This window comes from Delphinus delphis, chromosome 16 (genome assembly GCF_949987515.2).
Source record: "Delphinus delphis chromosome 16, mDelDel1.2, whole genome shotgun sequence".
Taxonomy (NCBI): Eukaryota; Metazoa; Chordata; class Mammalia; order Artiodactyla; family Delphinidae; genus Delphinus; species Delphinus delphis.
In genome coordinates this window covers 13,765,833-13,779,654 of record NC_082698.1, presented here as the reverse complement: position 1 = coordinate 13,779,654, position 13,822 = coordinate 13,765,833, and the positions used below count along the sequence as shown (strand labels likewise).

The following is a 13,822-nucleotide window of genomic DNA, read 5'->3' as shown; positions in this document are numbered from 1 at the left end:
AAACCCCAAAACAAAACAGTTGTCCACTGATCCTTGTTCAGCTGTCCTCCAGATTTTGAACTGACATTAAATAATGTGTAACTGTTGAAAGAGTCACGGCAAGAAAGAAAAAGGACAGAGTGATATAACGAAAATGAAAGTACATACAGAACACTTACGATTTAAGAAGTTTTCAACATTTTTCTTTCTAAACTAATTTTGTTTCTTTTACGACACTGCATTTTTCTCTAGTAATCATTTGGTTTTGCTATTCTTTCCAAACTAGTTGTGACATGAAAGCCATAAAAATGTATTATTTTCTAAGGTTCTACTTAGACCCTTCATTTTAAAGTGGTTTCACATTTTACTCTATTTGACCCTAACAACAACCGTGTGAGCCAGAGAGGGTATCTTATGGAGAAGAAGCCCGGGAAGCTGGGTGATAGTGCAAGGACCCGACTCCAACAACAGTGCTCTTCACTCACTCATCAGACACTGGCACTGAAAGAGCTGTGCCCAACTATCTACACGCTCAGCTTCTCGTCCAGTTCTACATTCTGCCCATTTGCTTTCAGAGCTCTAGCACAAGACTGAATTACTCTCCACAGCTGGCTGAAGCTTCCATTTCCCTAGATGTGAATCTTCTCTTGGCGTGGAATGCTCGTTCCCTCTTCCCAACCCCCTTTCCCTGGACAGCCCACACCACGGCCATTCCTGCCTTGTCCAGTTATCTTGTTTGCCTGTGACAAAGTGGCAACTTTAAAAGCCCAGGTGAATTTCTAGTGAATAGTCATGACACTCGGGGACACTGAAGTAGCTGAAGAAGGGCATCCTTGAGAGTAAGAAAGGACCATAAAGTTTGGTTTAAAGGAAGAGGAAAAAGAAAGAGAAGCAATCTGCTGCTACCTTATTAGAGTGAGGAAGGAAAAAACATTTTTCAAGAAAAATGTCAAAAACTCTACTACTGAGTCTATTTAAATGGGACAGATATACAAGGGGAAGGAAAGCTCTGAACTAGACACTAGGTACTTCCACAGACCCTGGAGCTCACTGTGGTCTAGCTTAGAAGACAGCTGATGATACAGATACACAAGTTTCTCCTTGAAGTGATCGGAAATAGGGCTGTGAAATTAATGGAAACAATCTTATAAACCTCACTATTTTTCAAAAGTTGTCTTAGGTCTGCTACGGTATATGATGTGATCCCCACACTCAGATTCCCCTCCCCCACGCACTAAAACAGAAGCCTCGGGAAGGCAAGGATCTTTGTGCCTTGTTTACTGCTTTACTCCCGGTGCCTAAAACAGTACCTGGCACATAGTAGATACTCAATAAATACTTGTTGAATTACACACAAGCACCAGGAATTGATGAAAATAAAGGGCGTGCTAATTGTTACTTGTTTGGTATAACAGTTCATATCAATGTCCCTCTCAAGGAGACGGCAGCACCCTGCAACTACAGGACTTACTTTCTGTAGTGACCTAGGTTTCCTATGGGTCAGAGTCCTTCTGAAAAGTGCTTATATGAAGCAAAGGCTTTTACGGCACATTAGACTTAACCCAAGATTTGACAGTCAATTCTGATGCAGCTTTCATCAGATTTCAAAATTTTACGTTAAAAAAAAGAAACATCAGGGGAAAAAAGCATTTAGTCATTCCATACCTTTGCCTTGGGTCTAGCTGTCTGATTAACTGGTCTGAGATGAACTCCCTTTTTAATTCTGTCCATCATCTCTTCAACTGCTTGCCTCTTCAGGTCTGTGACTTCTTCAGCTATTCAAAGAACACACACATAAATCATCTTATGTTACAAGAAAACTACTTCCTATTTCTGGTAACTTAGAAAGACTGCACTATGTAATTAACCACAGTCATTTTTCAGACAGAGTCACAAAACACCAATAATTTACTAAGGTTAACAGCTCCCAGGCAGCAATATTTTTTTAATAAAAATCTTTTAATAAGAGATTTGCTTTGAGAAATAACAGTTATAAAATTTAAGGTCTAATTTGTAGCCTGGAAATCAGTATTGGCTCATCTATGTTAAACAAAGTACATTTTGTTCCGTTTGTCAGCATAATAATAGACCTGAATTTCTCCAGGTCTTTAAAAACCTAATTTTGTACCTAACTCCAAATAACCATTCACTTTTGTCTCAAAGATGTTTTTGTAACTTATAGTACAACCTATGTCAAAGAAATCCAACCAAAGCAGGAATAACTATCAAAAAGCCCATTTGAAAATAAAAGATCAAAGAGATTTTTTTACCTCCTGGAAGAAATCCACAGTCAAAAGATGAGCAGCAAATAGATAAAATCTATTTTTAAATTGCCATCTTTTGTTTAGGAATCATATGGGAAGGAAACATTTAACCAAACCTTTTTCAAGTCTTTTAAAATTGTCAATGTTAAAAGAAAACATACATCCAGAAATGACTGCAGTTAAGTAATTAAATGTGATAAAAAATTTCAACTGTCTATTGTTTAATCTTTACACTCTTTGGCTGCAAAAACAATAAAGCTGTTGAAATATGTATCAACTAGATGAATGCAACTGAGGTGAGCTGAGACCTGTTGGTCAGAAGAGTGAAATCTGTCTCTTGCACAACAGCTTAACCAAAAGCACCAAATCATTCTGGAACATTTATCACCATTAATGCAGCTCTAGATCTTGTGTTTACCTCCAGCTAACTCACTGTATCCAATACATTCAAGTTTAAATATCTCATAAAGACCCTCCAACAGACTCCACGTTGTGGGGCAGGCATATGGTAGGCATTCAGCAAGCATCTACCTACTGACTGACTTGTTAAAGTTCGAGCTTTAAATGGCTATCAATAGTTTTACTATTTGAGCAGAAACAATTAAACCTCAAAAGAATGGCTTCTAAATGGAGGCAATCACAACTATATCCCCCAGCTAATTCACAGTCGTGTCAGGCTTTGCGCTAAGGAGGCCGAAATCATGGCTTCTTTTACTGCAATATGGCAGACTTCACTCTAATCCTGGTTAGCTATTCCTCTTATACATGCTGAGGGGAGCAACTTAGAGAATCCAGAGGCTCCATTATCCTCCACTCTGCAACATCACAGTGATGGGATCACTGCTATATTCATCATATAACCTAGGTTTTCTAATACAGTCCTGATTTCAAATAGTGTTGTCATCCTCAGAAGCCACTGAAATGCTGGGAATTCAAATTTCTCAATATCCAAACAGCATTTTTCAGTTCCAGAAGTCAAAAGAGTACCTTTTGTGAGGCAACATGGGAGACATGGCACCAAGGTCAGAACTCATCCACCAATAAACGAAAAGACAACAAAGCTGTGGGTTGATCAATTATGTGCCCTTAAGCAGTATTTTCTAAGGCAACCTCTGCTGATGGCTCAGAAACATGTTCAACAAGGGGACAGACAAAAAAATTACTATGAACAGAGATTCACTCATTCATTCATTCACCGACTCACTTATTCAATATCTGAATACCTATTATGCACTACATGGTACTTTTGCTGACCGTTTTCAAAATCAGAGGAAATAAGACACAGATCTGTCATTCAAGCACCTGGTATGGGTATGGAATTTATTCCAGGGAATTTAAAAAAATCTTCAAAACCCATTCGATTTTCAGAAAGGCTGCCATTTTGAGTAAGGCTTGGGAGGAGCTGCATGGCAACAGGAACATCGCCTACAAACAGATTAGCACTCTGTAAGGAACGACTAAAACTCAATTAAATGCACAAAACAAAAACTAATTAAGGCAGACAGATGGAGAATTATGGTCAACACCATTCAAGTCTGCTGCAGCATCTAACACAACAGGAATTTAAAGTAGTTTCTTATTTTTGCTTGCCAGAATCACAGTGATAATTCAGAGAAGTGCCACTATCTGTATTGTGTACAGATTATAAACCAGGCTCATAAAATTTTCTCAGTCTTTTTCAAACGTAAAGGCTTAATTGGTCTTAAGGAAAAGAAATCACTCTTATCAGATTCCCTACTCAGGCACAACACAAGGGCAATGGCTAGGTTAGCTACACAAGCTTTCTCTCTCACCGACCCTGTTTTTGAACTAGCAAAATGCAATCTATACGAACTTCTGAACTATTAAGCAGTTCTAACAAATCTGCAAGAATCACCTACAGAGAGAGCTCATGGTATGTTTTGTGATTCTTTTCTGCAATCACGCAGTTGGTAATTGTTTCACAAAAGCATGTAATCAGGGGGGATAACAGAAATATGCAGGATACTGGAGATTAAAGAAGAGGGACAAAGGAAGACAAGGGGTCTAATGTTATTGAACTGCCACAGGAAAATAAAATCAAATGTTCTTTGAGTTAGTGCTTCCAGGTCAGTCTTGGATCAGAAAGCTACATGTAATTAATAGAGGCTTAAATTTTAAGACCCACTTGAAAAATAAGTTAGTTCCTCAAAAAAAAAAAAAGACCCACAGACAAAACCATCACCTTATTGCTCAATAAAACCTTTTGGTATTACCTAGAGGAAACTAAAATGAATTTTTAAATGTCACAGGTTTACTTTTCTCTTTCAATAACATTTTTTAAAAGGCATTAAAGAAAATCTTATGGCACTGTGATGCACAAAATTTCTAAAGAACATATCATAGTTGAATAAGTTTGGATTTGACCTACAGTCATGAAGTTAAGAAAATTTCCTTAACTACAATGATCACAAGAGCCTGCTGAATGAGGACTTCTGCCCTTCAGGGTGACTGGTACCATGCCTTTTTTTTTTTCTTTTAGGTAACATTTTGAATATTTTCTATGTCATGGGCACTACTCTAAATGCTTTACATGTTGTGAGACTCATAATTCTCAAAACAACTCTATGAAATAGGAACTATTATTCCCATTCTACAGATTAGCAAACTGAGGTAAGAAAATATCAACAAATTAATGACCTAAATATATGATAAACAGCAGGCATACCTCTCAAATCTCAGAACTTGTCCAATAAATGCATTCTTATCAAAATTAGAGTTATTAACTGCAAAGTATGTAATGATTTCTTGTGTTTAGATCTTAAAACTACTTCTAAAATATTTCACAGACCTTCCCTACAATCAAGCTTTTTAAGAGTCATAACCCAACAATAAAAGTTTCTCCATTCATAAGCTCTGAAAAACATACCAACTGTATAGCAAAAGCCATCATACGATGCTAATATAAGAAAACACTGTGATAGCAAGACTGGTTCCCATGTTATAAATGCAAACTCCAAAGTGTCTCAGATGACCCCAATATTGATGCTCTACATTCATTCATCATGTCTTTAATCGCTGTTGATCCACTCAACAACTATTTTTTAGTGTGAATGATTAACAAAACACTATAAACTACCTTGCCAGACAGAGCAAAGTACGGCTATGGTACCTATCATTTAAGGCAGTATGATTTTAGGGCGGCCCCAGTTTAAAAATCTCCTGATCAACTTCTGTGTCTGTAACTACTTAGATTCCCAAAGTAACAATTCAATAGCTCAAGGATGAGGGGGAAAATGCTGCCACATTTCATGAATTGTAAATGAAATATCATTTTCATAAGGAAAACTGCATGGTTTCTAATACTGGGAGTTAATAAGTTCTAGAACACATCTTTTTAAATTTAAGGGTGCTGTTGAGGTTGATAAGCTAATAATGTAATTTACTGAGAAGGGGAATTTATTTTATTCTGACTGCCTTCTTGACCCTCTAAGACTTAACCAGTTTTCCCAAAACAAGACCGAAACAAACAAAATTTTAATCTTAATTACAGTGTCAGGGGAGGCTTAACAGCCAGTAACCCAAGAGCAGGGCTGCCCTGCAAATCACCAAAGGCAGGACTTCGAAATCCTGCGATGCCTTGCAAAGCAGAATTTGCCTTTTAGCTGCATTACAAGGGGCTGTAGGAGGCAGGGGCAGAAAGTCAGTTCATACAGATGATAAAATCAGACAGCTTTCGTTTGTAATGGTGCTGCAAGGTTCTTGCTAAGAAGAAAAGACCAAGTCTAAACTTTGATTCATTCAATATGCATGAAAGCTGTGGGAGGCTGCAGAGAGAAGTAAACCCTCACAGAGCCTGCAATCTGTTTGGAGGAGAGATGTGGAAATAACTCCAATACCAGAGCAGAGGCTGGGGGGTGGGACATTAAATCCTCACAGTAACAAAATTTGAAGTAAACTGCTATAGCAACACACAGTAATGAGCCATTCATTCTGGATTATTAATACTCATAAATAAAGGAAGAGGAGGAAGAGACTGGGAACACACCAGACAATATGCTGAAACCTGAATGGGAGACATGGAATCAGAACAGTACCTTGCTAGAGGACGGGCAGGAGGGCAATTCTGGAATGAGGAAAGACAGGAACAAATGCACAGAAGGCTTAGACGTAAGGGGCCAGCCATAAGGTGAAACAGATGTAATGAGAAATGAGGCTAGAGTAAAGGCAGAGAACCACCTCTAAGCAGACAGGGTTTGAGATTCTATTCTGAGGCAGGGAGAAGCACAGAAATGGGATAAGATGTAGGACAACATAATGAGACCTGGCGTCTGAGAACACGGCACTGCAGAGGTATGAAAATGGCTGGGGCGGGGCAAGGAGACCCGGAGGCAGGAAAAGGGGGCCAAGAAGTTTGCACCCATTTGGGCTTGAACCAGGCTAACCTACCATGCTCCATAAGTAAAACAGGTTGAACAAACACTGCTGAGTTTAATTTGGGTTCTATGGTCCTCAGGCATAAAGGCGCAAGATCTGGGGCCAGCATTTCAAGCTTCTGCTCTCAGTGTGGGTCCACATCAAACTGCCCACAGCTCTGTGCACTGACTCTGCACCTACCCACCTGGGGCCTCTGCTCAGCAGCAAACCTCTTCTCTCTCCATCCCCATCTCTTCCTATTATCCTCAGCTTCTCCCTCTCCAAAGAATCACAGGGTCCTGTGAATTTTACCTCCCTAAACAGCTCCTGAATTTATCCATTTCTTTCTCTCTCTACTACTACCACCCGCATCTCAGCCCCATCAACATTCACCTGAATGAGTGCAACAGTCTTCCCTCATCCACTCTCATTCCTGTACAGTCTGTTCTCTGTTCTCTCACTGCAGCCAGTGTAATTTTTTACAAAGGACAAATCTCATCATGTTACACTCCTACTTAAACTTCTACTGCCCTTAGGATAAATATCAAAATCTTGACCACTGCCTCTAGAATCTGGCTCCTGTCTACCTAGTAGACTTCCTCTCTTGCACCCCATGTTCTAGTAATATCAACTTTCTTTCAGTTTCCTAATATGCCAAGCTCCTTCCCCACTCTGGACCTTTGAATTGTTGCCCCTCTATGTGATCTATTTTACCATATATACCCTGACCTTCGAAATCCACAACTACTCAGCTTAAATTTCACTTGCTGACATCAGTAGTCCACCTCCATAATCTCTTAGATCAGTACTGATAACCACTCCTCCACAGTACTGATCAAAAAAATGTATTTAAATAATTATATATTGCACTGGTAATTACGTGTTTACTTCCTATCTGCCCCACTCAAATGTGACTTTATGTCTTGTATCTCCAGTACAAAGCACTAGAGAGAACACAGAAAGTGCTTGACAAAGTCTCAGCTCATTGCTATCAACTCTAAAAAGCCTTTCCCCAGGACTTCCCTGGTGGCGCGGTGGTTAAGAGCCCACCTGCCAGTGCAGGGTTCACGGATTCGATCCCTCATCCGGGAAGATCCCATATGCCGAGGAGCAACTAAGCCCATGCGCCACAACTGCTGAGCCTGTGCTCTAGAGCCCAGGAGCCGCAATTACTGAGCCCACGTGCTGCAACTACTGAGCCCACGTGCCACAACTACTGAAGCCTGAGCACCTAGAGCCCGTGCTTCGCAACAGAAGAAGTCATTGCAATGAGAAGCTTGTGTACCACAACGAAGAGTAGCCCCTGCTCACCTCAACTAGAGAAAGCCTGCGCACAGCAACGAAGACCCAACACAGCCAAAAATTCATTAATTAACTAATTTAAAAAAATAAACATAAGGAGTGGTGATTGTATAGCACAGAAAATACAGCCTATATATATATATATTTTTTAAGACCTTTCCCCAAATCCTCATTTGGAATTACTTCCTCTCTTTCTTTTACACCCCAAAGTACCTCACCCCTTAATGAAAACACATTTCCCAGCATCCCTCGCATTACAGTGATATGTGTGAATGTTTACCCGCTCTAGACAGTAAGCTACGTGAAGACAATGACTGTTCTTTGGTTCATGTTTCTAGCTGTTAAGTTCACATTTCTCCCCAACAATCTGTTCATAGTCAAAGAGCTAACAAGTATGTCTACTGTTGAAAAACTGTACACCACCAACAAAAAGTTAACCAAAGGGGTGGGGTGAGAATTACCTGTTTCTGGTTGAGCTGCCTTTTCTTTCTTAGCACCACTGCCACTGGGGTGGGATCGCTTCCGGATCATGGACATGAGGGATCTTTAGGAGAAAGAAAAAGATCAACAGGATTAGTGGATGCCTTATGATCCAAGAAATAAAATGTATAGATTCTAAGTAATCAGTTAAAATCCAACTCTTCTCTAAGTGCATGAATATATAACTAGAATTTAAGTAGCCTACTTTCCACTTTAATAAACTGTTAAATTTTTAAGAAAGAGAAAGATGTCTCATCCCTTTACTGTGTAAAAACCAAACTAGTTACTGGGAGAAGGGGGCTGCTAACACTATTACTAATTTTATGCAGAGACATCTGCAAAGTAAAATAGATAGAGAAAACCTTTCAATATCCACATTTAAAATTCAGAAACAGCTATCTATGTAATACATTTGAGGGAGAGGGAAGGACAAAAGAATTAGGGGATGTTTTGGTAAATATCTATTTGCGAAATATGGGCATAAGAACATCTGAATCTGCACAACATAGACCAGATACTTCAGGGATAACATATATTCAGACCACTGTCTCTCTGGTCCATGTTTCAAAAATCTGTGTAAAATCCAAATCATGATAAATTTGACATGAAAATTTAAAACCTCCATATATTAAAAGACATCATAAAGAATAAAAAGAAACTCTACAAATCAATGAGAAAAAGCACACACCCAACAGAAAAAAAGGACAAAACCAAGAAACCCCATAAAAAAGGATGTCCAAATTTCCAGCACACAAACAAACAGGTTCTTGACTTCTTTAGTTATTAGGAAATCACAAATAAAAGCCACATTGAGGTTTTACTACACACTCATCAAATAGGCAAGAAATTTTAAGTCTGATAATATCAAGTGTTGGTAGGTTTGTGGAGTAACAGGAATTCTCAAACTGAAGATGTATAAATTGATAGCACCACTTTAGAAAACTGTTCAGCATGAAAATAGACATATCCTATGAGCCAGTGATTCAACTTCCATATATATTACAGAAATGCAAGCACTTGTGCACCAGGAAGCATGTACAGGAATGTTCATGTAGAATTTCCATAACTTCCCTGAACTGGGAATGACTCAAATGTCTATCAGTATTACAATGGATAAACACATTTTGGGACATTCATAAAGTGGGTTACGTATCAATGAATATGAATGAACTTTGGCTACATAAAATAATATGGATGAATCTTACAAAATAATATAAAGTGAAAAGAAAAAGACACAAAGGAATACACTACAATTCCAATTATATAAAGTCATCAACAGACCGTATATGTATTTACAGTAGTTTAGGGATATGTATATAGGCAAAAAAACCCTTTTCTTTAAGAAAAGGATAAAAGGATAGGACTTGAGGGTACTAGCATTGTTCTATTTCTTGATTTTGATGGTGATTACGTGGATACTCATTTTATATTATTTTAAACTGTACATAAGTTTGTGTACACTTCTACATATATATTATCACCCCCACCAAAAAAAAAAAAATGAATCAAGAACTCTGAAATTCTTTCAACTACATTATGAATGTCCTCAGTGTGGTAAACTGGATTTGACAAAATACAGTCCTGAGGAAGACAAACTGGGAAGAGAGGCATAATGCTGCCTGCAGAAAAAGGGGCAACTGGATACACAGTACTATTTGCTCTGAGGACAGAACAACGTGATGTTCCTTAACCACTATCATTTTTAGGTTTTTTTTTCACTTCTTACTTCTGTCTTTGGTTATATTATTAACCCCCTCCCTAACTGCCTTTTCTTAAAATTCTCACACATACTGAACAATCTCCCACAAAGCATAGCATAAAGAAAGTGCTACATTCTACTCTACCCTGTGAAGTTTCCAGGACTTACCAACTGGGAAACAATCGGTCACTGAGCTTTTAACTTCATCTAGTTTGTCTTCTTTGGGCTCATAGTGGCCCAAAATGTAATTAAATTATTTTCACAAAACTTCTAATTTGCACAGAACTTTAAAACAAGTACATTTTAATCCATAAGGTGAGGGAATTAAATGATGCAAACTTTATTTTTTCCATTCTGTCAACTGAAGACAGAATATTCAATGTCTACTTGTTAACCTTCCATAGAAGGGTGGGGTTTGGGGAGGGCTCTCACTAATCAGAGGCCTCTCCTCATTCTGTAATGATCCCATCTCTGGTTCTGAGGGGAAGTTTTGAGAATGTGTATTATTGTACACAAAGATTACAAAGCAAGAAGTTATTTGTACTGCTCAGAACATTGGATGTATTTACATAAATGAACTAAGAATATATGTCCAACACTGCAAACCACCTAAGTAGATAAGAGAAAGTGCTAGCTTTAAATGTTCTGAAGTATAAGTTGAAGACTGATACGGTGTCCACAGGAAAATCATCTGTAATATTAAAAAGAACTGTCAAGATGTTGCTTAGACTAAAGAGAAAATATCAATAGATAGTGTGAGTTTCACAGGACAGATGAGAAGACCAGGACAAGACATCTGGGACCAATCATCCAAACCTCTGGCTAAAACTGCCCCAGGTGGAAAATATTCACCTTGAAATTCTTCAAGTGTTCTTCACACCCACTGTGAGGGTTAATTTATGAGTCAACTTGACTGGGTCATGGGGTACTCAGATAAATGGTCCAACATTATTCTAGGTATTTCTTTGAGGGTTCTGGATGAGATTAACATTTAAACAGGTAGCCTGAGTGACTGTCCTCCCTAATGTGGGATGGGCCTCCCTCAATCAGTTGAAGGCCTGAATACAACAAAAGGTGACCCTCCCCCAAGTAAAAGAAAATTCCTCCTGCCTGACTGCCTTGAAACTAGGACATCTGCTCTGTCCTGCTTTTGACTCAAACTGAAACACTGCCTCTTCCTGGCCTGTTGACCTTCAGACTGAAACAATGCCACAGGCTCTCCTTGGTCTCCAGCTTGCTGACTCACCCTGAAGTTCCTGGGACTTGTCAGCCTCCATAGTCATGTGAACCAATTCTTGAGAATACATTCTCTTTTTATGTATATGATGTGTATGTACACATGTACACACACACACACACACACACACACACACACACACACACACACACACACACACACACACACACACACACACACACACACACACACACACACACACACACACACACACACCCATTGGTTCTGTTTCTCTGGAGAACCCTAACACACTAATATACCCTACCCTTTCCCCATGAGCCACACCTGGCCAGGACCTGTCCTTTCACTCCATTACTACAAAATGACCAAGATATGCCTTTTTCCTCTCTTAACTCTCTCCCATCTGTCCTCTAAGTCAAATGAGCAGGAAGAGGAGGGGAAAGCAATAAAGCCACTTAAAGAAGCCACAGGCTCTAGTCTTTTTCTTCCACTTCCACTTCTATCCATGATCTACTTCAGGGTAAAACAAACAGCTCAGGAACAAAGTTGGAAAACCTTGATTAGTGGATTCAAAGTCCATTGAAACTCAATACAAATGCAAACATACTTTTTTGACAAGAAAGTACTCCTTATCAAAAAATAAAAATCTCTTTCTACTGAGAAATTATATTTTATACTACTTAAATTCATCTTAAAATAAAAATCATTCATGTTATTCAATGAAAATTTTCTTTAATGGGCCTTATAAGAGTTCATGCTTTAGATATACATAGTCTGAGTCCTACTTTCATTTCTCAGTGTGACTGTAGGATGCTTTTTGAGAAAATATTCTATTTGTTATACTTTACTTTTAATTCTAAGGGCTCTCAAGGTTTCAGAGACTAAAAATTAAAGGCCAACAGCAAGATTATAATCATTTTTTAATAGTTATCCCTCCTCACAGACAGAAGTGACCTTTCTTATCAAGCTCAAAATTCTAGACCTTAGAAAAAAATCAAAGTGATGAATTTCCTATTATAAATGTCAAATTCAGAATACCTCTTACAGATTTAGCTACTCAGGACAGAAAGAATTTAAAATACCTGAAATTCTTTCAATTGACTCTTGGATCGATCACGTGTAAAAATTATTTTGCCTTAACTACTTCAGTGGCTTAAAGTAGATCTGTTAGGTTTCTGTTAGTTCAGTACTTTTATTTTTTAAATAACTGAACAAAGCATAGCTTTTCAAATTCAAGTTAGTGAGAGAAAAACATGAAAACGTTCTGGAGAAGCTCAAAATTCCTTGATCTTCCAGTTAAAGGAAATCCTAATGATATGGACTGAAGTTTTAAAACTGAAGTATCAAAAAAATTTTTTTAGATGTCTAGCTCCTTGGTTTGGAACATCCACATGAAATCTAAACACCTACAACAGAAGAGCACTGTAGGCCACAAGATGTCTTTATATGTTACAAGAAAGGAATGATATACTGGCCTTCAGAAAATTCTCTGAAACACCTGCTGATATCTTTCATACTTTTTACCACCACGCCCCTCAAAATGATGCATCTAAGCCCGTATTGCTTAAAAAGGGTACCAATAGCATAAACTTCAGTTTCTCATACAAGGACTAACATTTGATGCAAAGCAGTCTTCCTGGACGTGCTTACCGGATAGGATTTGGAGGGGGAGGAGGAAGCGGTGGTGGAGGAGGAGGTGGGGGAGGTACCGAATTCTCAGACTGGTTCACCCGTTTCTGGAGTTCATCGACTGCACAGAGAGCAAGCATTCAGAAAAGAGCTGAAATAAGCAACTTAACACCTTATATACATGTAAAGGAAAAAACAACCACTCTCAAAATCAAGTTCTTTTATTAAAGCAAAGTTAGAAATTTCAGTATGAAACTGCAGAACTCTTTAAACTTTTTATCATCAGTAAGAGAGGCCTTATATATGTTACAAAAAATTTACCATCTTTTTGCTATATATACAAACTATGGAAAAGAAAAAATAAATCAAGACAATGGCTGGATGGGTGGGAAGTAAGGATTGAGAGTAGGCTGAAGAAATATTTGTTAACAATAGAATTTACTACTCAAACACTAAGAAATTGTTAATACTTGACTTTTAAAGTATACAGACCAAGAATTAATTTTAAAGATGACATTTAGTAATGAATTTTAATAGCATACTTTCCTCCTCCACTTAATCTCCTTCAAAAACTGCAAATCCTAGAGTTCTTGATTTTAACCAGACTCAGACTCTCAAGTGTTTAACTCAGAAACTTTTTGCTCTTTGGAAGAGCATTCTGGAAATATAATTTATTCATTCAAGCCATTAATGAAACAAGTTCTTACTAAGCTCCAACAATGTGAAAGAGCCTATGCTCAGTGCTGCTCATGACACAGTTCCTGACTTCAAGAAACTCAATTTGAATTTATATCACAGATGCGAATGCCTCTAATCGGGCTCCAATGGGCTACAGGTACTGCACTCAGGAATAGCTCTCCCTCTGCGCAGTCACTCTACATTCCATGACTGACTACC

General features: G+C 38.3%; 1 protein-coding gene across 6 annotated transcripts in view; it reads right to left on the bottom strand.

Moving 5' to 3' along the window:
* The window catches only part of SHTN1 (shootin 1), a 103,139-nt gene that overhangs the window by 29,929 nt on the left and 59,388 nt on the right, over positions 1-13,822 (bottom strand). For all 6 annotated transcript variants that reach the window (XM_060034002.1, XM_060034005.1, XM_060034004.1 and 3 more), the window contains 3 exons: positions 12,947-13,046; positions 8,381-8,463; positions 1,645-1,754 (listed from right to left, as the gene is read on the bottom strand). In XM_060034002.1, the coding sequence (XP_059889985.1) occupies positions 1,645-1,754; positions 8,381-8,463; positions 12,947-13,046 (293 nt within the window). The remainder of the gene's footprint in view (positions 1-1,644; positions 1,755-8,380; positions 8,464-12,946; positions 13,047-13,822) is intronic.